Below are 24,739 nucleotides of genomic sequence, written 5' to 3'. Positions count from 1 at the left end.
AAAACCTTGAAAAACGTAGGTAACTCCCTTGATGCCAAAGTTAATTCCAATGTTCAAAAATGTGCAAATGAAAAAAATCTTTCCAGTTTCGTAAGATAAGACTTTTTCATACATTTATGATGCAACACATATTTGTATGGAACCAAATACTTTGTTACATACTATGAACTAAAAGATAATTAAACATGCTTAAGCGTTGTGTTATTATGTAACAAGCAGGGCTTCCCCCCTTTCAGGGCAGAGCCATGAGTGTTCTCACTTTGTCTGTTAAACCCCCTGGAGCAGCAGGTGCTTGGTGTGCCTGCAAAATAAAATTCCCCAAAGGATTTCTCAGCCTACTGAGGCCAGAATGGCACTCTGCAAAGTTGTATTAAGTGGAATGATGAAACGGAGTAAAGCAAAGCTGGAATATCTCTATTAAATAAATCTCCTCTCCCAGTAAACTTCGGAAATGATGGTTAAGAGGGGTCGATCACATTATGACAATGGCACTGTTTGGGGTGAAGGCCATACAGTAGTGGCAACATTTTACACATGCTGGCTTTGTGCTAACATCCTCAAACTCACTGTTCTCTTAATATGTTTAGGGTTATGTCTAATCATTTATTACATTAGGGAAAGGTATTTTATGTTCATCCTTTTATCTTCTCAATGCAGCTTTGTTTATCTTTTGTTAGAAGTGACTAGAAGTCAACTTTGACATTCTTGCATGTATTTATAATTATTATATATAATTATATAATAATAATAAACTTAGGCTTATTAGGCTGATTAGCAAATGTAAGTTAGTTGACTATATAAAAGTGTACCATGCAATTTAATGGTGAAAATCATGTTGTGTCATAAAGAGGAGAGTCTCTTTTGGGATTTTTCTAATTACTCATCACCAAACGTCAAGTCTAATAAAAGATATCAGCCCTCCACTTTTGGTGCCTGCCTCTACATGCTACTTATTTCTGAACTCTGCAAGCTTGCAGTTCAAGATAAATAAAAAGGAAACACCTTAAAGTAGTGATGTAACATTGTGTCTGTACAATTTGTGTTCAGAGTGGTTTAATATTACAAAGCAAGTTCAAGAAAATAAATACATACTTCATCTATGTGTGTTACAGACATCCTTGCTAAATGTCTTTGGAAAAAGAAAACAGGAAGTTGAGAGTGAATCTGCATTAGAAGTCAAGCTGAAGGGTGTAACAAACTGAAGTGTGATTACAAAACAAGGTATACATAATAAGGTCTCAGGACTAGTGTGGGAAACTCTGATCTGTTCTTACACAATGAAATAGTTTGAAAATGGAACTATAGCCAAAGGTTAGAATAATTCCTAATTCAGTAATGTCACTAAGATTATGACTTTACTCACATTCTCTCCCCATATTATATAAATTTACAGTAAATTCAGAAAGTGAAAAATGATATCACTTTGCCATCATTACTTACTGAATGTAGATTGATAGGGAAAAGGCAATTCTACAGCACATCAAAATGTGTAGAAAGAAGAGGTCTATATCTATATCTACAGTATATATATATCTATATCTACAGTATATATATATATATATAATTTCTATTTTTGGTTAGCCTGCTTACCCTGGAAATTTTCAGCAAGCACGAGCAAAGGAGCACTTAGCATATAAAATGACAGACTTACTATCTTCTCAATAGCAGCCAACAAGCAGAAGGGAGCAGGAGAGCAAAAAGCAAATATTTACATTTGCATACAATTTCTAAACAAATGTATTTGTACCAAATTGGATGAACTTGAATTACACATTTATAAAAAGTTATCAAATATCCACCATGCTTTTAAAAGTTTTATGTTTGCACTCAGCAAAATCCCAAAGCCTGACACCATGGTTCTACAAAAGGCCATCTTCCTGTCACCTTAACAGAACAGAGTTTTCTGGTGTGATCTCATGCTGTTCTACAAGCTTATTTTTAATTTGCCAATGTAAACTGACACTATAATTAACTAACTAAATGCACTTCCTTCTATAATATTTTATTTCCATTCTCAGTATCACAGGGGAGAAAAAGCAACTATTTATCAGAACATTCCCGGGGTACTGTTGGCTCCAACTCTGATTGTTGTGCTCCTGTGTACACTATCCATTCACGTTATGCATGAAATACTTAATAAACAACAGTATTGACTCAGCTTTGATTCTAATGAGTTTTTACTGTAAGCAAAACAGTAAAACAACCTCGATTGTGTAAGGTCACAGTAACATACCACCTTTTAATAGCATGTATACATGACAAACAAAAGTAGATGAAGAAGTCAGTAGAAAGTAACAGCTTGCAATTATCAAAAGGTACAAAAAAAGATATCCATCATTCTTTACGCTGACAAGTTTTTTTTTTCTTTGCTCAACTTTTCATTTATTAATAGAATCTATATTTCTGTAATGGATAAGTCTCTCTGAAACCACATTTGCTCAGCTTTCTAGAGATAGTAACTTAGGGTTATGGCAGGCAGCCTGTTTGAGAAAGATTCAACGGAAAGGATTAGAAAAGAAAACATCTTCTGTACTAAAAATGGGTCTATTAATTTTCAACTCTTCACAGTTTTAAAAAAACAAAGTACAAAACTTTGTGAGCAAACTCAATTTATTAATGCCACCAAGACTTTGCACTTATTCTGTTTTTACTTAAAAAATAATACTTAACTGCTTTTTTTGTAAAGTAATACATAGATATTGTATTAAGAAAACCAAACATAGTATGTTATATGCAAAGAAGCATATAGCTCTTTCTTGATAAGGAGCCTGCAGATAATCTATAAATGGGTCACCCTATGTGACAATTGCTCCTTGGTAAAGATGAAAGTTCAGCATTTTTCAACCAACATGACGCAGAAACAATTTCTTTGGGGTATGCCAGCTTACAGTACCTCTAAAATGCAAACTAAAAAAACAGATAATAGCTGTTGGACATTTCAATTTAAAATCTATTCTTTTTAACTGTACCTTAGTTGGAGGTCAATGATCACTTGTCTTTTGTCCACTTCTTTTGTGTATACCTTCACTCCATTAATTTTGAGAGCCTATCAAGACAACAACATTTTTAAAAACCAGTAGCACAAGTCCTCTTCCCTTTCCTGAAAGTTTAAACTTCTTACCTTTTCTCCAAAATTAATCTTAGAGAAAGTAAACGTCTTAAGGTGTATGCTTGAAGCTCTGATCGCTGGTTCAATTGTATCCTGAAGCATCTTTTCCATGTATATCCCAAAGTAAGGCCAGGCCTGCTTTAGCAACTAGAATTAGAAGATAAAGGGCAAATGTGAAGCTCGGGTGTCATTGCTAGTTAATGCAGATCAATGCATGTTGACTGGTTATATGTTTTACACCATTACAGTTCCTACTGATTTAGGACACTGTGAGGCTTGGGGTGCCACTTGTTGAGCCAGGCTCAAGTCTCCTTATACACTGGTTATTTGTTCATGCAGCCCAAAGCAAGTAGTAAACCTCTTCCAAAGCTAAATGCAGGTAAAAGACTGGCTATAACGACCGGGTATGCTTTGTGTTTTTAGCTTGGACCTGTTGGACAAATGTGTCTTCTGCTGAACAACATGATGACATAAAATAACTAGCCATCCATCCATTATCCAACCCGCTATATCCTAACACAGGGTCAAGGGGGCCTGCTGGAGCCAATCCCAGCCAACTCAGGGTGCAAGGCAGGATACAAACCTCGGGTAGGGCGCCAGCCCACCGCAAATAAAATAACTATTCGCTTAGACTACTTTTTTTTCATGTTCTTTACCTTTTTTGTTCTATCAACTGAAGAACTGAAGAAAGATACCACATTTGAAATCTAATCAGCTTGGTAGGGTGCAAAACCTGGAAGCTCACTTACCTGTGCATTTGTCATCATGCTACAAAACATGCAGATTGTATAAGGAAACATTCAAATAAAATTCCTTTGTATTGCACAACTCTAAAAAGACCTCTAAAAGATGAGACATTTCAGTCCTTTTTGTTTAATCTTTCTGTAAACAGTTTTCCTTTTGAGTGGTTTATGCCCTGTACTCATGTTCAGATTCCACATATGCTTTCAGCATTTTCTGCAAAACGTTGCTATCTTTAATTTTACCTATGGTTTTAAAATAATCCTAATCCCAGTAGCTACCAATTCTAAATCTGCTTGGCATATTATTCCATCTTGAAAAGTGAGTGAATAAAGTCATTAAAGCAATTTATATATTATCTATCGTCCCATTTGGTAACACAAATATCCAGTTCAGGGCATGACAGAGCTGGTGTTTACCCTGACAGAAATTGACAAAAGGCAAGAAGTAACTCACGGAGCAGGACATGGCAAAACCTAAAACTGGGCCAATTTACAAAAAACTGAAAAAGAAAGACAGACAGATGTGACTGATGGGGCCCTGAAATGAACAGCAGCCTGTTCAGAGTTGAATGCTACTTTCTGCCTGATGCTTTTGGGATGAACTTCACACAACCCCACAATACAGTAAATGGATTTGAATGAATAATTAATGTATTTTCCCCACTGAATGTCTTACAATGGAAATAACAGTTCTTGTTTGACAAACAGCTCCAACCTCAGCATTTTTGGCTCTTGTTACAGGATTAAAAAGGCACTTTCAGGCATTGCGTATATTTATAATGGATAGAAGTGTTGCTTACGTTCCTCAGATGATGTTCGATCTTATGTACACTATATAGCTCAGCAGTCTATCTTCAAGAATTAAATGTTGAGGTGGACAGCTAAATATTGCATGTTTAAGTCCTCCTAAGGGATGAGTAAATAGAATGTCACTGCACTATAGACTTTATCGTAAAAGTACAGTCCTCAATCTGCTGAGCCTGCTGACTTTTCCTCCCTGTGGCTATGCTGCAATAGCATTCTTGCAGAGAAAAAAAAAATACTGTGCTGAATATGCACAGAATCACTGCTTAATCTGCAGGGTGGATTCCAGGCACACTATCTAAAGTTGTAAAGAGCTAACTGAAATGAAACCGTTTAGTTTATAATTAAAAATGTTGGACTCCATTTTATGCAACGATTCTAAGCCAGTTTATGAGCACAACCTTTCACTCTCTGTTTAGCTACAAAAATCCAGAGCTGTTTACTTGTAGGTTGGACATGACCTGACTGATGACCATATTCATTAAGTTTATTATTTGGTTAAAAGAAGGTTAACTTTGAAGGCCTATAATTAAAGGATGCTGGCATACAAAACTAACTATAAGATACTAACAAATAAATTATACAGTTTTAAAAGTTACTTCTTTACCTTTTTTTGTTTGTTTAAATAATCTGGGTAGAATAAATAAGGTCACAACAGAATTACCAGGCAACAGATTAATTTCTGAATACATCCGAGTAATAAATACATACATGTATAGACGATGCAAACTGTTTTATAATAAAATTGTCAGTTTCATAAAAAGAAACCACTAGATGCAGTATAGCTGGAAATATCATATAAAATATTTTGTAACTTGTTATTTAAGAGTTTATTTTAGGAACTGATGGCAAATTCTCCAAAGAAAAAATGAGTCTGGCTACTATTTACGATCAAAACAAAACAAGTTGGCTTTGCTATCATAACAAACAACATGGGACCTATTTTGTATCAATTAGCACTTCACCTGTCCTGGGTATAGATTTCACCAAAATAGACTAACTAAAGTCTCTTTAATATGAGAACTGAAGCCCAGGCTGTTGCTTCACAACATGTAAAGCACCTGCTTAAGCTAGAAGAGGGAGACCCTGAGTTGGACGCAGACCTTGACAGAAAGTGATCTCAGGAAATATGGACAAAGTATACACAGATGATATCACATGACATGCAGGACAACAGAGCTTGAATATTTAACTTGTTGATACCATTAAACTTTGTATCGCAATTTAATGTAGATTTTTCAGTAAAGTGACTGAAACGACTACAGGCATCCTATGGACTGTACATTTTTTAAAACACCCTGACAGTCTTTTCAGTGTTCATTTTAAATTTCAGTGTTTATTCACTTATGAAGTGGGCTGTGCACACATTTACATAGCTTTTGTGTCCTTTGGAGCCAGTCCATTGTGTTATTCTTGTTTACTAAACACAATATATCTTCACATAATGAACTTTGGATCTTTCTTCAGGTTTACAACAATATGCACAGCGCAGACAAGTGGTCGCATGTGAAATTACTTTTTTGATTATTTAAATTCTACATGATTAATAAAAATACAATCATAGTATTAAATATATGGATTCCAAAGGATGAAAGTAATCTCAGAAAGTATACAGGCACAAAAGAATAAAAAAATTGTATCCTTTACTTAATGACTGAGAGGTAGATAATGTGAACACCGTCTTCTTCTTCTTTCAGCCCCTCCCTTTAAGGGTTGCCACAATGGATCACCTGTTTCCACATTTTCCTGTTCTCTGCATCTTGCTCTGTTACACCCACTACCTTCATGACCTCTCACACCACATCCATAAACATCCTCTTAGGCCTTCCTCTTTTACTTTTATCTGGCAGCTCTACCTCAGCATCTTTCTCCCAATATACCCAGCATCTCTCCTCTGCATATGTCCAAACAAATGCAATCTCGCCTCTCTAACTTTGTTTCCCCAACTGTCCAACCTTAGCTGATCCTCCAATTTCTAATCCTGTCCATCCTCATCACACCGAACGCAAACCTTAACCTCTTTAACTCTGCCACCTCCAACTCTGTCTCCTGTCTATTCGTTAGTACCTCTGTCACTAACCCATATAACATAGCTGGTCTCACTACTGCTTGTAGACCTTTCCTTTCACTCTTGCTGTATACCCGTCTTCTCCACCCACCCCATTCTGCCTGCACTCTCTTCTTCACCCGTCTTCCACACTCCCCATTACTCTGCATTGTTGATCCCAGGTATTTGAACGTATCCACCTTCACCAGCTCTACCCCTACTCACGATTCCACTGACCTCCCTTTCATTCACACGCATGTATTCTGTCCAGCTATTACTGACCTTCTTTCCTCTCCTATCTATGGCATATCTCCACCTCTTCAGGTCTCCTCAACCTGCTCCCTACTCTCATTACCAATCATAATGTCACCTGCAAACATCATAGTCCAGGGAATGCCTGTGTAATCTTGTCTATCAACCTGTCCATCACCATTGCAAATAAGAAAGGGTTCAGAGCCAATCCGTGATGTAATCCCACCTCCACCTTGAACACATTCGTCACTTCTAGTGCAGATCTTACAACTGTCACATTTCTCTCGTACATATCTTGTATTACTCTTACATACTTCTCTGCCACTGCCGACTTCCTCATACAATAGCACAACTCCTCTTTAGGCACCCTGTCATATGTTTTCTCCAAGTCCACAAAGACATAACACAACTCATTCTGGCCTTCTCTATACTTCTTTACTGTATCAACGCCCTCAGAACCAACATCGCATCTTTAGTGCTCTTTCCTGGCATGAAACCATACTACTGATCACTAATAATCAAGTCCCTTCTTAACCTAGCTTCTACTACTCTATCCCATAACTTCATGTCGTGACTGATCAATTTTATTCCTCTGTAGCTACTACAGCACTGCACATCACCCTTGTCCTTAAAAATCGGTACCAGAACACTTGTTCTTAACTTCTTAGACATTCTCTCACTTTCCAAGATTGCATTAACCAGTCTGGTTAAAAACTCCACTGCCATCTCTCCTAAACACTGTTGTGCTTCCACAGGTATATCATTTGGACCAACAGCCTTCCCATTCTTCATAGCTCTTCTTACTTCATCCTTGCTAGTCTTTTGCATTTCCTGGTTCACTATATCCACATCATCCAACCTTCCCTCTCTCTCATTTTCTTCATTCATTGACTTCACAAAGTACTCTTTCCATCTACTCAACACTCTTCTTGCTTGTGAGTATGTTTCCACCATTATCCTTCATCACCCTAACCTGTTGGTCATCTTTCCCAGCTCAGTCTCTCTGTCTAGCCAATTGGTACACGTCCTTTTCTCTCTCCTTAGTGTCCAACAACTCATGCAACTCATATGCCTTATCTGTAGCCTTGGTCACCTCTCTCTTCACCTTATGCCTTATCTCCTTGTACTCCTGTCTACTTTCTTCAACTCTCTGACTATCCCACTTCTTTGCCAACCTGTCCCTCTATATACTCTAATTTACTTCCCTGTTCCACCACCAGGTTTCCTTGTCCTCCTTCCTCTGTCCAGTTGTCACACCAAGCACTCTTCTAGCTACCTCCCTTACCACTTCTGTTGTAGCTGCCCATCTATCAGGTAACTCTTCACTGCCACTCAGTGCCTGTCGTACCTCTTCCTCTTTCAACTTCCACTACTTGATCACTGGGTCTCTCCTCATTCTCCTCCTCTTCTTCTTGGTCTCCAATGTCATCCTACAGACCATCATCCTATGCGGCCTAAATGCGCTTTCCCCTGCCACCACTTTGCAGTCTCTAATCTCCTTCAGATAGACTCTCCAGCATAGGATATAATCCACCAGTGTGCATCTTCCTCCACTCATGTACATCACCTTGTGTTCCTCTCTCTTCTTAAAATATGTATTTACCACAGGCATATCCATTCTTTTTGCAAAATCCACTATCATCTGACCTTCTGTATTTCTCCTTGACACCATACCTACCCCATCACCACCTCATCCCCTCTGTTCTCTTCACCAACATGTCCATTGAAATCTGCTCCAATCACCACTCTCTGTCCCTTAGGTACACTCCACCACTTAATTCAACTCATTCCAGAAATCTTTCTCATCCATTGCATGCCCAACTTGAGGGGCATATGCACTAATGACATTCATCATCACATCCTCAGTTTCCAGCTTCATAATCATCACTCTGTCTGACACTTTTTTCTCACCCAAAACACTCTTGATGCACTGTTCCTTCAGGATAACCCCTACCACATTCCTCCTTCCATTCAAACCATGGTAGAATAATTTAAACCTGACTCTGATACACCTGGCTTTACTACCCTTCCATCTAGCTTCTTGCATGCACAATATATCAACCGTACTTCTCTCTATTATATTGGCTAACTCTCTCCCTTTACCAGTCATACTGCCAACATTCAAAGATCCTTCCCTCACTTCCATTCTCCTACCCTTCCTCCTCTACTCCCGCCTCTGGATACGTCTGCACCCCACCCCCTCTTCTTTTCCTTTGGCCAACAGAAGCCCAATTTCCCCCCAGCACTCTGCTGGCTAAAAGTATTGAATGCAGATTGATTAGTTTGTTTCGTGTGCATAGTTTAGTATATGCTACTGTGAACTCAGTCTATAGTAGCATATGCCAAACACCACACAGGAAACTAACTGATCAATCTGCATTCAATACTTTATACTATACTGCACTGCATTTCATTCATTGTCACATATTCAGCATAAACAATGTGCTACTTCTGAAAATAAGTAACAAAATCTTAATAGTAACAGAATGTTAAAAGTACTATCAAATATATAAGGGTTGTTCAGGGAGTTCTGCAACATGCCATCTTAATTACTACTAATTTCATAAAAAAGTATTTGAATATACACCCATAAGACTGCATGTTGCATTTGCTACACTCCTCATTTTGCATAAAAGCTCCAATGTCTTTACATACCTAAGTTGTAAGAAACAAAAACTTATATTCACCTGTTGTACCAGTCTGTATTCTGTATTTAAAGCCATTTCTTTAAACCTCCAGTAAGATTATCATCACTCCCAAAAACCTTTTTTGCCATTTGTGAGGACTCCTAAAGAAATGGAAATATAAGGCCCTGTCTACTCTACCACGTTTTTGTTTAAAAAATGTAGGAATTTGTCTCCGTTTTCACTTATCATTCACACTATTCCAGCGTTTTCATACCCTGAAAACATACACCTTTATAAATGTACTCCAGAGCCAGATACTTTCATAAATGTAGTGCCAGCATTGTAATATATATATTATACATATATAATAAGCAGTGTTATATACAGGCAAGAACTGAGTTTTCCGAAAATGAAACTTTACTCGCACTCTGATTGTTTCATTCTTATTTCATGGACCTTCCCTGATTGTATTCTGCCCATTATAACGTCTTAATCATTGATTGGTCATCCTTCACAAAGGAAAAAAATTATTTCAACATTACGGACATAGAGGAAGTGCTTTCCATTTTACTTATTGTGCTGTTTAAATGTAGGTATCTAAGTTATGTTTTGTACAGTTTGAATGCTGCATAAATGCAGAAAAGACAAATTTACCATTTTGCAATAAATCCCATGGCTGGCAGCATTACTGTTGCAGTGAAAAATTCAGAGCCCTGTGAAAATAGGATTGTAAACAACTCAGTTGACAGCCTCAAATTAATGTTTGTTGCTTAGTCTATTCAGCGATTTCTGCAGCAAAATTATTATATTATCCATCCCGCTATATCCTAACTACAGGGTCACGGGGGAGGTCTGCTGGAGCCAATCCTATCCAACACAGGGAGCAGGAAACAAACCCTGGGCAGGGTGCCAGCTCACCGCAAATATTTTATATATATATATATATATATATATATATATATATTGTGGACTGTGCTCGGCAGTTTACCCCAGCCATGTCCCCCAAGCTGCCAGATGGAGCCCTCCCTGCAGTATGGAGGTGCCCCAAAGACCAGCAGGGCCTTATGGACATTGTATTTTATCCTCAGCCCTGCGGGATACCACAGTGGCCACAAGAGGGAGCTGCAGGGAGGGCTGAAAATTACTTTTTGCCCTATGCCCCGAAAGTTCTTCTAAGTCACATGAGCGGAAGGGATGATGTACTTCCAGGGTGAAAAGAGGACTTTTATCTGACCCGGAAGTGATAGGGAATTATGGACTGAAGGATGAGAAACACTTCTTGGTCAGGAACTATAAAAGGATTGTGGGAGCTCCCAGACGGCGAGCTGAGCTGGGTGGTAGGAGGGCAACGCGTCTGGGAGCTGGAGGATTGGATTGTTGATTGTGTTTATTGTGTATTTATGAATAGTGTGGAGTGGAAGGTGCTTAGTGCACGTTATTATTATAATAAAAAGAATAATTGTGGCACTTTTACCCTGTGTTTGGCGTGGTACCTGAGGGTTCAAGGGAGCACTAGCACCCCCTACTGCGACAATATTATATATTGTCTGTATTTATTATATATATACACACACACACACACACACAAATACAGTCCAAGTATCCATGCTGCAAAAATGCCGACATGATGCCACAAGTAGAAAATTCCATGCCAGGGGTCTCTTTTACACATACGCCAAAAAGTGTTTATGAATTTATGGCAGATTCAAAACAGATTTATTTTTTTAGAATAGGATAGGGTTGGGGTGGGGGGTTAGGGGTTCAGCACTAAAAACAGTTCACAAGCTTTGTCCTCCATGAAATGACACAATAACACTTGTGCAGCAGTTCAAAAATGCAGATGACTTGTGCATTAAAGGAAAGCAGCGGTCTGTGGTTAACAAAAGCAGTTTCCTTCTCACTAGGTGCCTTTATTGCAATATGAGTGTAGTAAATTACTTTGATTACATCAAGAAAAGCATTAAAAGCTGTTGTAAATTCTCTTTTTATGTTGGCAAAATTGTTATGTATTATGTTATGTACACTCACACTAAACGAAAACTGAATACAGCACCTTGTTGGTCAATTAATGGCTTTCAGCACAGAGGGCATGATGGAGCTGAAGGTTGGTTGAGATTTTCCTCACATGTCAGCCAGTCCCCTGAGAAGTGGCAAAAGGTAGCCAACATAAACTGACAAACTCAAAAAGGTTCTTCAGTGCAAACACATAGCATTGGCCCTCTTAAAAGATAACTAAAATATAGTCTATACATAATACTCAAACCTTTGAGGAGTAATATGTATGTCACATTAATATACATTATAATAACAGCTTAGTGGTATGATTTATTGTATGCTTGAATTGCCATTTATCTGGTTTGGCTGCATTTCCCTACTTGATCAAGGGTGACCACAAGATATCTCATTATGCATATGCAAATATTCCAAAATCTAAAAATATCTGCAATCCAAAATACTTCTGGTACCTTTCATTTTAGATTGGGGGTATTCACCCTCTGTATATCTACACAGTACAACCCCAAATAGTTTGGCTAAGTGACTTGTGTTTGGGCTCACCCTTTCTTGCGCACTGCAGATTGTCTAAGCCAGTTTTTCTCAATCTCAGTCCTGGGGACCCATTGTGGCTGCAGGTTTGTTTTGCAACCAACTTCTGTTTTTATTTGCACTGCTAGCCTAATGAAGTGATCTTTTATTACCTAGTTTCTGTGTTTTGGAGTCAATGTAAAAATGACAAAAGTAAGTTTGGTAAATTTTTATTAAAATGACCAAAGCAGTTATGTAGAAAATATATTTATTTTTTTAAAATATTTTCATCCTAGTTTCTGGTTATTTAATCCATTATTTACTAATTAGTGGGTCTGATACTAAAGTAGTTGCAGCTTTTCATCATTCAGTGTTGTTTTCCCAGGTGTCTGTTCTGTTTCTTTTTAACTGTCATTATTAAAATACAATGAAAGAAGCAAACTACACAGAAAAAGGTCAAAATAATTGAACAAAAATGATTAAGCATTTTAAGACACTGAAAAGATAGAAATACTTCTAAATAGTTTATACATGAAACAAATCATACTATTGTGCTTTTCTGAATGTAGAATAAGAGAAGAGAATAAAGGCCATCTAATTAAATGAGATCAATTATTATCACTGATTGCGAATCTGGTTACAACAAAAGCCTGCAGCCACAGCGGGTCCCAGGACTGAGTTTGTGAACCCCTGGTCTAACCCATAGTCAAATAAAGGATGTTGTGACCTGTCACCATTACAAAATTTAACAACAAGAAACATTCTACAGGTTTAAAACGTTGTTAGTGAATTATATACACATTTCACTTCATAAATTGTTCAGAATGATGTAACAAAAATCTTGCCTGGCTCAAATGTACATAAAACTTATACCTAGTCATTTACCAAAAACGTATCTAGAAATCTTCTTTATTAAAATTATATAAATATACACTAATTGCTTTAAAAACATGATCTCGTAGATAATATTTTATTTTTCCCAGCCTATTTTGTAAGGTAAAATATGTAACCATGAAATATAACCACAAATATTCCAATCCAAATAAACAGTTAATGTGCAAAGTTAGCATCTACGCCATACACTCAAAAATACTACGAAAATAGCACCCATTTATATAATATGACAACAACCATTGAAATGTATTCTGTATTAATAAAACCATTAATCTAGAAAATCAGTTTTTTTCTTTCTTAAATTTCATCTATGACAAAGCATTTTCATGAATGAATTTTTCACTTACCTTCTGTATTTTTAGTTTAGATACTGTACTTGTAGCACTGCTTTAAAAGCTAATTAGCCATTAAGCTCAATTTTTCACCAAACCTTGCTATAGCTTATCTTTACTATTGCCATGTGCAAATATTTTTATGTAACACAAAAAATCAATTTTTCATTAAAACTGAGAAAACATGTATACATTTTAACACACATTTCAAATATATTTACATAGGAAAGATACATTTTGGTTCAATGGGATTAAATAAAATAGTTTTAAGGCTACTGTTTACATTTACTGACATATCATATACTGTATAAACATATAATCTAATTAAAAATGGAAATATTAATAGTTACACCATTTGAGGCATTGAATGTATACAAACATTGGTATTGTGCTTTCTTCATAATCTTCTCCGAATGTGACCTAGAGCTCTCTGGTGCAACTCTTCAAACAAACTTAAGAAACCCAGGGGTTTAGCAGGCAACAAAAGTAAATACAATACAATACAATACAATACAATACAATACAATACAGTTTATTTTTGTATAGCCCAAAATCACACAGGAAGTGCCGCAATGGGCTTTAACAGGCCCTGCCTTTGACAGCCCCCCAGCCTTGACTCTCTGAGAAGACAAGAAAAAACTCCCAAAAAAAACCTTGTAGGGAAAAATGGAAGATACCTTGGGAAAGGCAGTTCAAAGAGAGACCCCTTTCCAGGTAGGGGGTCAATACAATACAATACACAGAACAGAACAAATCCTTAATACAGCATAATAATACAAATTTTAGAAGTACGGTTTAACAGTAGATGATATGACATAATTAGGTTTGGATATTTTTAGAGTCCTGGAGACCTCATCCATCTAGCTGGATCTGACAAATGTTTAGCTAATTGATTATGTGATAGCTGGTTGCAAATGTTTACTTTAATGTTTTGGCCTAACATAAATAGCAACATTAAAATTATACAAAAGCACTGTGACGATGTGGGTTCGTTGCATGCTCCTATCTTCTGTCTGGGAGCCCTTGAACCCGTCAACGTCAGTAATGTCACCGACGAGCTTAGCAGTGAGGCAACAACATAGCAAGGGGATGGTGTAAAAAGTGTCAAGTGCTTTTATTTAAACACAACAACAAAAACAAGGTGTTCAAAATAAGTGCAGTGCATTCAGAAGTCATTAAATAAATAATCCATTAAAACGAGTGCTGAACGTGGAGGTTAAAATCCATTAGAAAAAACAATCTTTTAAAACGACGAGGTTAAAGCACAATGCAGGAAGACAGTCTTTGGAAAAACAAGCCTGGTGACTTCTGTACCTGTAGCTCCCCTGCTCCTCCCGTCTGGGCTTCTCAACAGGGGAGTCGCCCTCTCAGCAGCTGAACCTTTCCTCAGCCTGACTGGTCTGTTGCCTTACCGATCCCCCGGCTCCGGTAGGCTCTATGAACAGCGACATGGGATTCCCCAACGATCAGGGCTCTCATGCTGGGGACACCACGTCCCAAGTCCCGACTCCCGCTGCCTTACGCGGAGAGTCATCCGCCTTCTGGTCACTCCCGCCCTTCATAACAAACTCTGCGGGAGCGACCACTACAACTACTCCCCGGGTGTCGGCCAAACACCCAGGCTTCCTGCACAGCTGCATGCGAGCCTTCACTCGCTTGCTCTCCTGCACCGGCTTTCTCTCTATCCACACTGCTTCCACCTCCTGCAACCTCCCATCCATTCTTTCTTTCTTTTTCCTTCTTCTCTCACTCCTCTCTAACCGACTCGTGCTTCTATTTATCAAGAGGGCATGGCATCTGTGGCAAATCAGCGGCCCCAGTAACAATCACGGATGTGGACAGTCTCTCACCTGTGCACTTTGGTAAGAAATGCCCACACCGCGACTCGCCCCGAGAACCGCTACAACCACCCTACCACGTCCCCTCGCTAAGCCGCGAGCGCGGTGATTATTTTAAAGTGGCCCTTTTGTCGTGCGCTGTGGACCCGCTACACCACAAGCACAAGGTGCATAAAAGTGCCATAAAATAAATAAAGATGAATAGCACATAAAATTAAATATAATTTCAGAGTCAAATCACAGACTACGCAAAATCCTCAGAGAAGCTTGAAACTGTCAGCTCATATCAACGTACTCAAGGCACAAATTCTTCAGAGCTTTGGGCTGACACTGAATAAAATATGCCTTTTGGAAAAGACTTTTCTCCATCTAAGTAACCCCCTAATGATTTAAAAATCATTTATTAACAGAGCAAATTACTGTTTCATGCAGTAAGAGTTTATGACATGCTAAACATTCTTCTAAATAAAACAGTCTGAAATACAAAAGAATCCAAAATTATTCAATTTTTTTTGTTCAATGTGAGAAAAGAAAAAAAAAAAAAAGTTAAATTGACCATTACCTTGTTTAACCAGTCTGCTTTTTCAATGTCAGGAAAATGAACCTAAAATATATATAAATACAAGAAAGTCAGAAAAACTGTTACAAACTGTTAACTTTTAATATGTAAAATAAGGCATTCCAGGAGGCCACTTAATACAGGACTTTTATCTAATCCTGACACTTATTTTTAATCATAACTTAAGCACCTTTAGAAGTATTTCAAGTTAAATGGTTGCTGCTGTATTTTTGAATAATAGGCATATTAAGAACAACAACAAACTTTGCAAGCTATATGCCGTACATTTTGGCAAGCATAAAAAACTGTACTTTCCTATTTTAATAAGACAAACATATAGTAGAATGACATCAGTAGATTTTCTTCTGTGAAACTTAATAAGATGCATCATATTGAAACAAACCACAGCACTAGGCTCCAGAGTCTGGGGACACAGCATAAAGGAATAAATGAAGTTAAAAAAATAAAGTGGGTATGGGTAGACAGTCTAACTTTATCGGCCATACGTAATAATATTTTTATTAACAGTGGGCTATGAACGTGATATTTTGTACATAAATAAAACACATAGCATAACATACTCAAGCCAGTTCAAGGTTGTGGAGGCAGAGAATAAGCCGGCAGTATTGGGAGCAAAGGAGGAATTCATTGTGAAGTGGGCACAAGTACTTCACAAGCCCCCTACTGCCTACACTCTCCCACATACACACAGTTCAATTAAAAACGGTCAATTATCCTAAACTTCACGTCTTTAGAATGTGAGTGGAAACTGATATATAGTTTTATGTTACATAATTTACTAAAAATTAGTCAAAGCATTTGACTTCTGTTAGATTTAAATTTTATTTTGATTTCAAGGAATATTTATCTTCAATCCAAATACAATTTATTGATAAACCCCAGCATTTGACTGAAAATGAGCTATGAAATATGTTTTCCTCTTAATAGAGAACTTTAATATGGAAATTAAATCCTCTTGGCTAACATTAACATTTTCAACCATAAAGAAATGAGGCAGCAGAACTGGTTGCGACAGTAAAATATGAATGCATAATTAACATGAGTAAAAACAGTCATTTGTATAAAAGGGTAACTTCTGACAACATACACAATTGTTTAATTCTGTTTAGAACACTAAATAAGTCAGCGGGTTTTAATCTCAACTGTCAAAAAGAGCATGTTCTTCACTTAAAACACTTGCAAAGAAAAACTGAAAATGATTTCCTTATTTGAGAAAGAATTAAAAACAAAAAAAGCTTACAAGTCAAAGGCTAATGTGATCCACCACAGCAGCAACTTTAGCATATGCATACTGCAGAGGCCAGGACTGCATTAGAAAATACACTTTATGTCAAGAGGCCATTTAACTGACTAAATATACTTTAAATGCTGCCTATCTAGCCATTAAAAAAAATCTAACATTTCATATTCACAAAATTTTCCTTTTCTTAAAAGCACGCATCCTTCAGATTTTGGTTTTTTGCATAAAGGAGTCATGGGGACCTGCAACCTAATGTGGCAGCATTTCCTCTGAAGGCAGTTAATGTTGCATGGTGTGGACTTGAATTTGGATACAAAGTGCCATGCTACACATCCTTCTATGACTAGGGAAGACATTATCAGCATTTTTCAGTACTATGAAGAGATTAAGTAGTACAGCATTGCCCCTAATAATCTTCAAGAACATGTAGAATTATCAGTCAGTGCATAACATTTTATTATAAGTCACTGCTTCAACTTTTTTCTATCTCAATGACATTTTTCATATCTATTCATATTTCTGTGCAATATATAAAAGGTAAAAAGTAAAGCAGCATTAAATATAAAACCCTTTGCTAATTCATTTAAAAACATCTCAGTGAAATAATTTCAGGTTGACATTAACTTGTTTAATTATTTTAAATACTGCACATACAAGCTCATTATAATAACGCAAATAATTGCTGAAAATCTTAACTTCTTACTTTACAGCAAAGATATAAATTAACATCATGACTGTAATGGCACATACGTCTAGCTATACAGAAAGTGCTAACGCACGCCTTCGACATGCACTCCTGCTCCCGAGCCATAAAGAGCCCCCCTCATTTCCAATACACTTCCAGATTAGTTGACAAAGCAAAATCCCTTTCAAACAAACAAAATCAATAAGAATTTTAATGGAGCAAATAAAAACAAGACATCACTTTTGGAGGTAACCAACATGTCCCTTTGCTGTTTGACAAATAGCTTTTTCCACACAAGCTAAAATGTTAATTACAATCAAAAGCAGATCTCTCTAGATGTAATATGGACCAGCTAATTGCTAGTGATAAAGCAATAAAACAGAACTGCCAAGACTAAGGCCACACGCTGTAAACTTACACATTCTATATCTGAAGTGATATATCAGCAACACTAAGTAAACCAAGAAAGAAAATGTGTAAAGAATTCCAATAAAACAGCTACCAATGTAGCTGCTAATGAATGGCATTAAGGCTTTATGAGAACTGAACTCTCCCTGGTTTCAAAACAAAAGAATCGTTCCTGTCCGATCTGATTTTCTTTCTTTCACCACATATCTTTAATAGATTTTATTGTACCTATTAAAGCAGCCAATATATTTCACTCTTGCTGCAAAAATATAAATATTGTTAATCTACTAATTACAAATATACAGTAATGTTATTTGTGGTTTTGGAGAATGGAAAACTAAAAGAACAAAAAAACAACTGAATGATATAAATCACAATAGGGTTCCTGGAATACTCCTAACAATAGTTATGACAATCAATCTCTTATGTTTGGCTTGGATCAAGCATAAATCCACAGAAATTCAGATATAAAAAGAACAGGTATTTTAGCAATGAAACGGGCAAATGTGGAAATCTTTTGACCAACCTACTCCATTTTTGAAAATAACCACACAAAGATATACATATACATTTTGACGCACAAACAATGATAAATCTGCATTTCAAATCTGGTGGTAGAAAGGCTTGCTTGCTGTGTACACAGGATGTGCAAGCCGGAGGTGAATCAAATTCAGAAATGAAGTGAGCATTAGGTGGACTGCGGCCTACACCATGCTAACATTTTATGACAGCCTGTAAATAGTAATATTCTCCGGGATGCAAATTCTACAGACAGCCAAAGAGCATTAAAAATGCAATTCTTTATAGACAGATTATGATCTGTTGATATTTATCTGTATTGAGAAGAACAGCAGCCTTTTCTGATGCAACTGTAATCTGTCTTTTTTTCTCCAATTCATCTATTCAGTTACATTGTTATGTGAACCCACATTTCAGTTACAGCATTGGTACCAAGGCCTATTCTGACATTACTACAATAATTGTTCTTACTACCTGACATAGTTAGGTCCATAAATATTTGGACAGAGACAACTTTTTTCTAATTTTGGTTCTGTACATTACCACAATGAATTTTAAATGAAACAACTCCGATGCAGTTGAAGTGCAGACTTTCAGATTTAATTCAGTGGGGTGAACAAAATGATTGCATAAAAATGTGAGGCAACTAAAGCCTTTTTTTAAACACAATCCCTTCATTTCTGGGGCTCAAAAGTAATTGGACAATTGACTCAAAGGCTATTTCATGGGCAGTTGGGGTCAAGTCCATCGTTATGTCATTATCAATTAAGCAGATAAAAGGCCTGGAGTTGATTTGAGTTGTGGTGCTTGCATGTGGAAGATTTTGCTGTGAACAGACAACATGCGGTCAAAGGAGCTCTCAATGAAGGTGAAAGAAGCCATCCTTAAGCTGAGAAAACAGAAAAAATCCATCCGAGAAATTGCTACAATATTACGAGTGGCATAATATACAGTTTGGTACATTCTGAGAAAGAAAGCAAGCACTGGTGAACTCAGCAACACAAAAAACCCTGGGGTCCTATGTATAACACCGTGCGTAGAATTCGCACTATAACATGGCATAAGCACAAAAGCCGAAATGTGCTTACGCACAGAAAAATCCAGATTCAGGAATCTGTGCGTACTCCAACTTCCATGTTCTTCCGCTACATAAATCCGGTCAGCGTGAAAAGTAACGCTTGTGCACGCGCTTTATGTAACGCCCCAACTCCTCCCAGAATTACGCCTCTTTGAATATGCAAATCAATATAAATTGCCCTTAAGCTCAGCCTTCTGTGAAAAGACAATGGGAAAAGCACGGGGGAAAATATATGAATTTCAGCGAATACTAAGTGGAGGCAAAGGAAAAAAAATACTATTTGTTTAATTAAACCGTGGTATAATCAACAAAAGGAAGTTGATCGAGTGACATAGCGTCTTGGAGAAACTTGAAAGCTCAGATATCAGTCGCCGTGAAAAGGCGAGTCGTAGCCCACCGTCTGGGCGTCATATGAAAGCTTATTAGGGTACAGACAAAAAAAGGCACACAGTGGGGAAAAGCACGGAATGTCAACTTCAATCTCAAAATTTCCACTTTAATTACGTAGTTTATTTTGTCATTAAAATAGAACATCATAAACTTCATCTTAAAATCGTTTAATTAACCAGTTTCTCAAATCACATCTTAATTAAAGTATAGCACGTTAAATGCTTTGTTTTGTATTTGATCTTCTATGTGCTCTGTGTGTGTGAATCACTACGTGCTTCTTAAACCGGCTCTCTTCCTCCGACAGGACACAGAATCCATTACATTGCTCTCTGAATAACTAAAATACTGAGATGTATACGTGATATCATTTTCATGATGACAGTTAAAGCACGTTATTAAACATGGGTTTCACGGCGCAGTGATTGTGTGCAACCTTCGATGAAATTATTTATTGCAGCAGTACTCATGGGCGGCTCTATGTCCAATAGAGAAAGTCCAGTGTCAATATGTTATCTTATGCACGGTGGATGGCCACATCCATTGCGGACACTGCATAGCCGCCTCATGCTCATGACACAAGCGTTTAACTTTTGTCGAAATTTGCCGCTGCGTTTTTAGCTGTGTCGTTATTTTCTCTTTCTGTTTTATATTCAATATATATTGGCATGACCGCCCCTGCAGTCCTTGCTTTTCTCTTTCTCCAAGTAACCGATCACCACACAATCAGTTCTGTAATAGACGTTAAGCCATCTGTAAACTTAGAGCGCCGATTCTTCAAAACGTTTAAGGAACATTGAACTATCTTCATAGTACATGTTTAATTATTCAATTCTTCACGCCTGTCCCAGTGAAGAATATAGATTATTTAAATGAAGTTAAAGTTTTATCTGTATAATATAATAAACATATTTTGCTGCATTTCATCTTAAAAATGATTGTCATCATATGTAAATACGCGCTTTATAAAGTGGCGCAAATTGTGTAATATTATAACTGTACTGCAAGTTTACAGTGAGATAATTGTACTTATAAGTACAAACCGTTCTACAAGGAACACTTGATTGAGTGTGTTTAAAGCTCTTGGGATGAAACTGTTTCTGAACTGTGAGGTCCGCACAGAAAAGGCTTTGAAACGTTTTGCCGTGGCTGAGACAGCGTCTTCTTGATACTGTATACCGATAATTCTCATTCCGATCAGCTGCTGCTGTGATTCACACTCAGGTACAGTGATATAAATACACCGAGTGGTGCAGCGAGAGTAATATGGAAAAAGATGATCCGCTGTGGTAACTCCTAACAGGAGCAGCTGAAAGAAGAAGGTGAAGTTACAGTAACAACGCTAAGGCAGTTATGGTATTTGGAATACTATGGCTATTCCCTGGACCATTATATTGTTACAAGTTAATTACAATCAGATGCATTACACTAATAAACAATATGCGGTTAGTTTCAGTGCATATATAAAGCCGCGTTAGGAAAATAAGGAGTAACCACACAGGAACAGTAGCATTGCTTTGATGCTGGGTGCCGCCAGTCTGCAAAACCGAGCGGAGAACTTGCGTACGACAAGGTAAACCAAGTGTAGGTTTTATACATCGCGATTTGAACATGGAAAAGTTCTTACGCAACATTTCTGTGCGTACGCACCATTTATACATGAGGCCCCTGGACGTCCACGGAAGACAGCAGTGGTGGATGATCGCAGAATCATTTCCATGGTGAAGAGAAACTCCTTCACAACAGCCAAACAAGTGAACAACACTCTCCAGGAGGTAGGCGTATCGATATCCAAGTCTACCATAAAGAGAAGACTGCATGAAAGTAAATACAGAGGGTGCACTGCAAGGTGCAAGCCACTCATAAGCCTCAAGAATAGAAAGGCTAGATTGGACTTTGCTAACGAACACCTAAAAAAGCCAGCACAGTTCTGGAAAAACATTCTTTGGACAGATGAAACCAAGATCAACCTCTACCAGAATGATAGCAAGAAAAGGTCATTATCCAAAGAATACCACATCATCTGTAGAACACGGTGGAGGCAGTGTGATGGCTTGGGCGTGCATGGCTGCCAGTGGCACTGGGACACTAGTGTTTATTGATGACGTGACACAGGACAGAAGCAGCCGAATGAATTTTGAGGTGTTCAGAGACATACTGTCTGCTCAAATCCAGCTAAATGCAGTCAAATTGATAGGACAGCGTTTCATGATACAGATGGACAATGACCCAAAACATACAGCTAAAGGAACCCAGGAGTTTATTAAAGCAAAGAAGTGGAAAATTCTTGAATGGCCAAGTCAGGCACCTGACCTTAATCCAATTGAGCATGCATTTCACTTGTTGAAGACCAAACTTCAGACAGGAAGGCCCACAAACAAACAGCAACTGAAAGTCGCTGCAGTAAAGGCCTGGCAGAGCATTAAAAAGGAGGAAACCCAAATCAATCATGGAAATCTGGTGATGTCCATGAGTTCAAGACTTCAGGCTGTCATTGCCAGCAAAGGGTTTTCAACCAAGTATTAGAAATGAACATTTTATTTCCAGTTATTTAATTTGTCCAATTACTTTTGAGCCCCCGAAATAAACAGATTGTGTTAAAAAAATGTTTTAGTTGCCTCACATTTTTATGCGATCGTTTTGTTCAACCCACTGAATTAAAGCTGAAAGTCTGCACTTCAACTGCATCTTAGTTGTTTCATTTAAAATTCATTGTGGTAATGTACAGAACCAAAATTAGAAAAAAGCTGTCTCTGTCCAAATATTTATGGAACTAACTGTATACGAAAATAAAATCACATCCATCTTTCTATCAAATTTCTGTAGCTGGATTGGATGAGGGCAGAATGCAGGAAAAACTCATCTGTGGGTATTCCTACACCCACTCAAATTTGGGAAGTCTGGAATCTCCAAATGATCTAAAAACAGGGGAACTCAATCATGGTCTTGGAGGACCGCAGTGACTGCAGGTTATTATTCCAACTAGTTTCCTATTTAGAAAACAGTCCATGCTGTTAATGAAACTTGGTATTGAACTGTTTAGCTTGTTAATGCTTGCATTAATCAATGAGCAATTTAATTGCACTGTAGAGTTTCCTTCTGTGAGAAGATTATCCAAGTGTTTTGTGGACCAGAATAGATTTAAACTTAATGGTCCTCTCAATTCCCCTCTCATTCATTTCTAAACATTTTTATCACAGATACTTTAAGGCAAGCACATGAGCTGGAGAACTGCTGGTTTATCGGTTATCTGCATCTCATTATTAACTAATGTCTGTTTAATAAAACAGGCAACAATTAAAACTTAAATGCAGCTGCTAAAATCTAAAATAGGCAAATAAGGGTTCTGAATGGTAACAGGCAAAAGAACTAAAATGAAACCCAAAAAACACATTGCTTTATTAGTAAATAAAAGGGTTCGAATTAAGAAATTGGTTAAAGTGAAAATCTACAGCCACTGTAGACCTCCAGGACTGTAATGGAGGACCTCTGATCTACAAAGTAACTAAAATTTGTATTTGATGAATGAAAGTGCTAACAAGGCATAGAGTTAAATTTTGGTAGTCGACTAATTGTCCAATTTATTTTTCGATTAGTCACGATTATTTCATGCCTGACTTTTTTGATGCCTGTGACCTGTGGTTGCACATCCTGTTCTGGGCTCCAATGTATGTCTTACTTCATCTGCTCATGTCTGTCAACCTGTGACTGTCACCCTGATGTCTCTGGATTAACACGATTAAAATTAATAATAATCAAATTGAAATAACAACCAGGGAAACATATTAATTTGAAAATAATTGGATGTTTTTATATTAGTGTGACCATCACAAAAAAAAAGAAATATATTAAAAAATAAAAAATAAGTGCACATAGTCTTTAAGCAAAAAAAGTGCATTTAACTTAATCAAAAAAAACATTGTTAAAACTTTTTCATATTTTAGTAATAAATGACAAAATGTAGACATAAACTATATAATGTGTAAAGCCTGAAGTGCAAATATCAAATAAACACTTTCACAAAAGGTTCATGGATGATACAATAGCTTCCGTGGTGCAGCAGTCGGAATTGCTGACTTATAATCAAGAGTCCCCCGGTTCGATCCCGACTGCCTTGTATATTTACTGTTTTGAGTTGCTCTTATTGTTAATATTATACAATAAACGCACACATTTGATTTGCGTTTGTAACAGCCACTGTAAATGTATAGTACTTGTAAAAAGTTACATTTTTTCACTTTTATTCTCCAAGTCACGATCACAATACATACTACTGCCCCCCCAGGGATCTGACGCTGTTACTTTAATCTGAAACTGGGAATAACTGTAGATGTGAGTGGTGTTTTGAGACAATCGAACTAGAAATTCTCTGATCTGGATGGATAAAAGCGGACACAGAAACGCTTGTGAATCCGCCTTATTTGTATCTCATTGTCACTTGATTTTCTTTATTCAGTTTTATTGAGTGTTCCTGCTTACGCTTAATTAGTATGCGCCTTATACCCCATGATGTCAAAGCTGCACTGACAAAAAACAGAGACATAGGTATATATGATATTTGGAATTATTCATTTTATGACCTTATAGTATATTTTGGAAAACATTGTGGCACCGATGCAACATCATTCATATTCATTCGCGTACCTTCTTGCGGTTGTAAAACAGTGACTGTG

At 37.2% G+C, this 24,739-nt stretch overlaps 1 protein-coding gene across 1 annotated transcript in view; it reads right to left on the bottom strand.

The window, feature by feature from the left end:
* The window catches only part of esyt3 (extended synaptotagmin-like protein 3), a 142,247-nt gene that overhangs the window by 71,699 nt on the left and 45,809 nt on the right, over positions 1-24,739 (bottom strand). Inside the window, exons 2-4 of the mRNA XM_039757289.1 lie at positions 15,732-15,773; positions 3,122-3,256; positions 2,970-3,046 (exon numbers count right to left, since the gene is read on the bottom strand). Of these exons, the coding sequence (XP_039613223.1) occupies positions 2,970-3,046; positions 3,122-3,256; positions 15,732-15,773 (254 nt within the window). The remainder of the gene's footprint in view (positions 1-2,969; positions 3,047-3,121; positions 3,257-15,731; positions 15,774-24,739) is intronic.

The sequence above is a fragment of the Polypterus senegalus genome, chromosome 6 (assembly GCF_016835505.1).
Source record: "Polypterus senegalus isolate Bchr_013 chromosome 6, ASM1683550v1, whole genome shotgun sequence".
NCBI classification, from domain to species: domain Eukaryota; kingdom Metazoa; phylum Chordata; class Cladistia; order Polypteriformes; family Polypteridae; genus Polypterus; species Polypterus senegalus.
The sequence above is the reverse complement of the archived record's forward strand: the minus strand, read 5'-3'. Positions and strand labels throughout refer to the sequence as shown.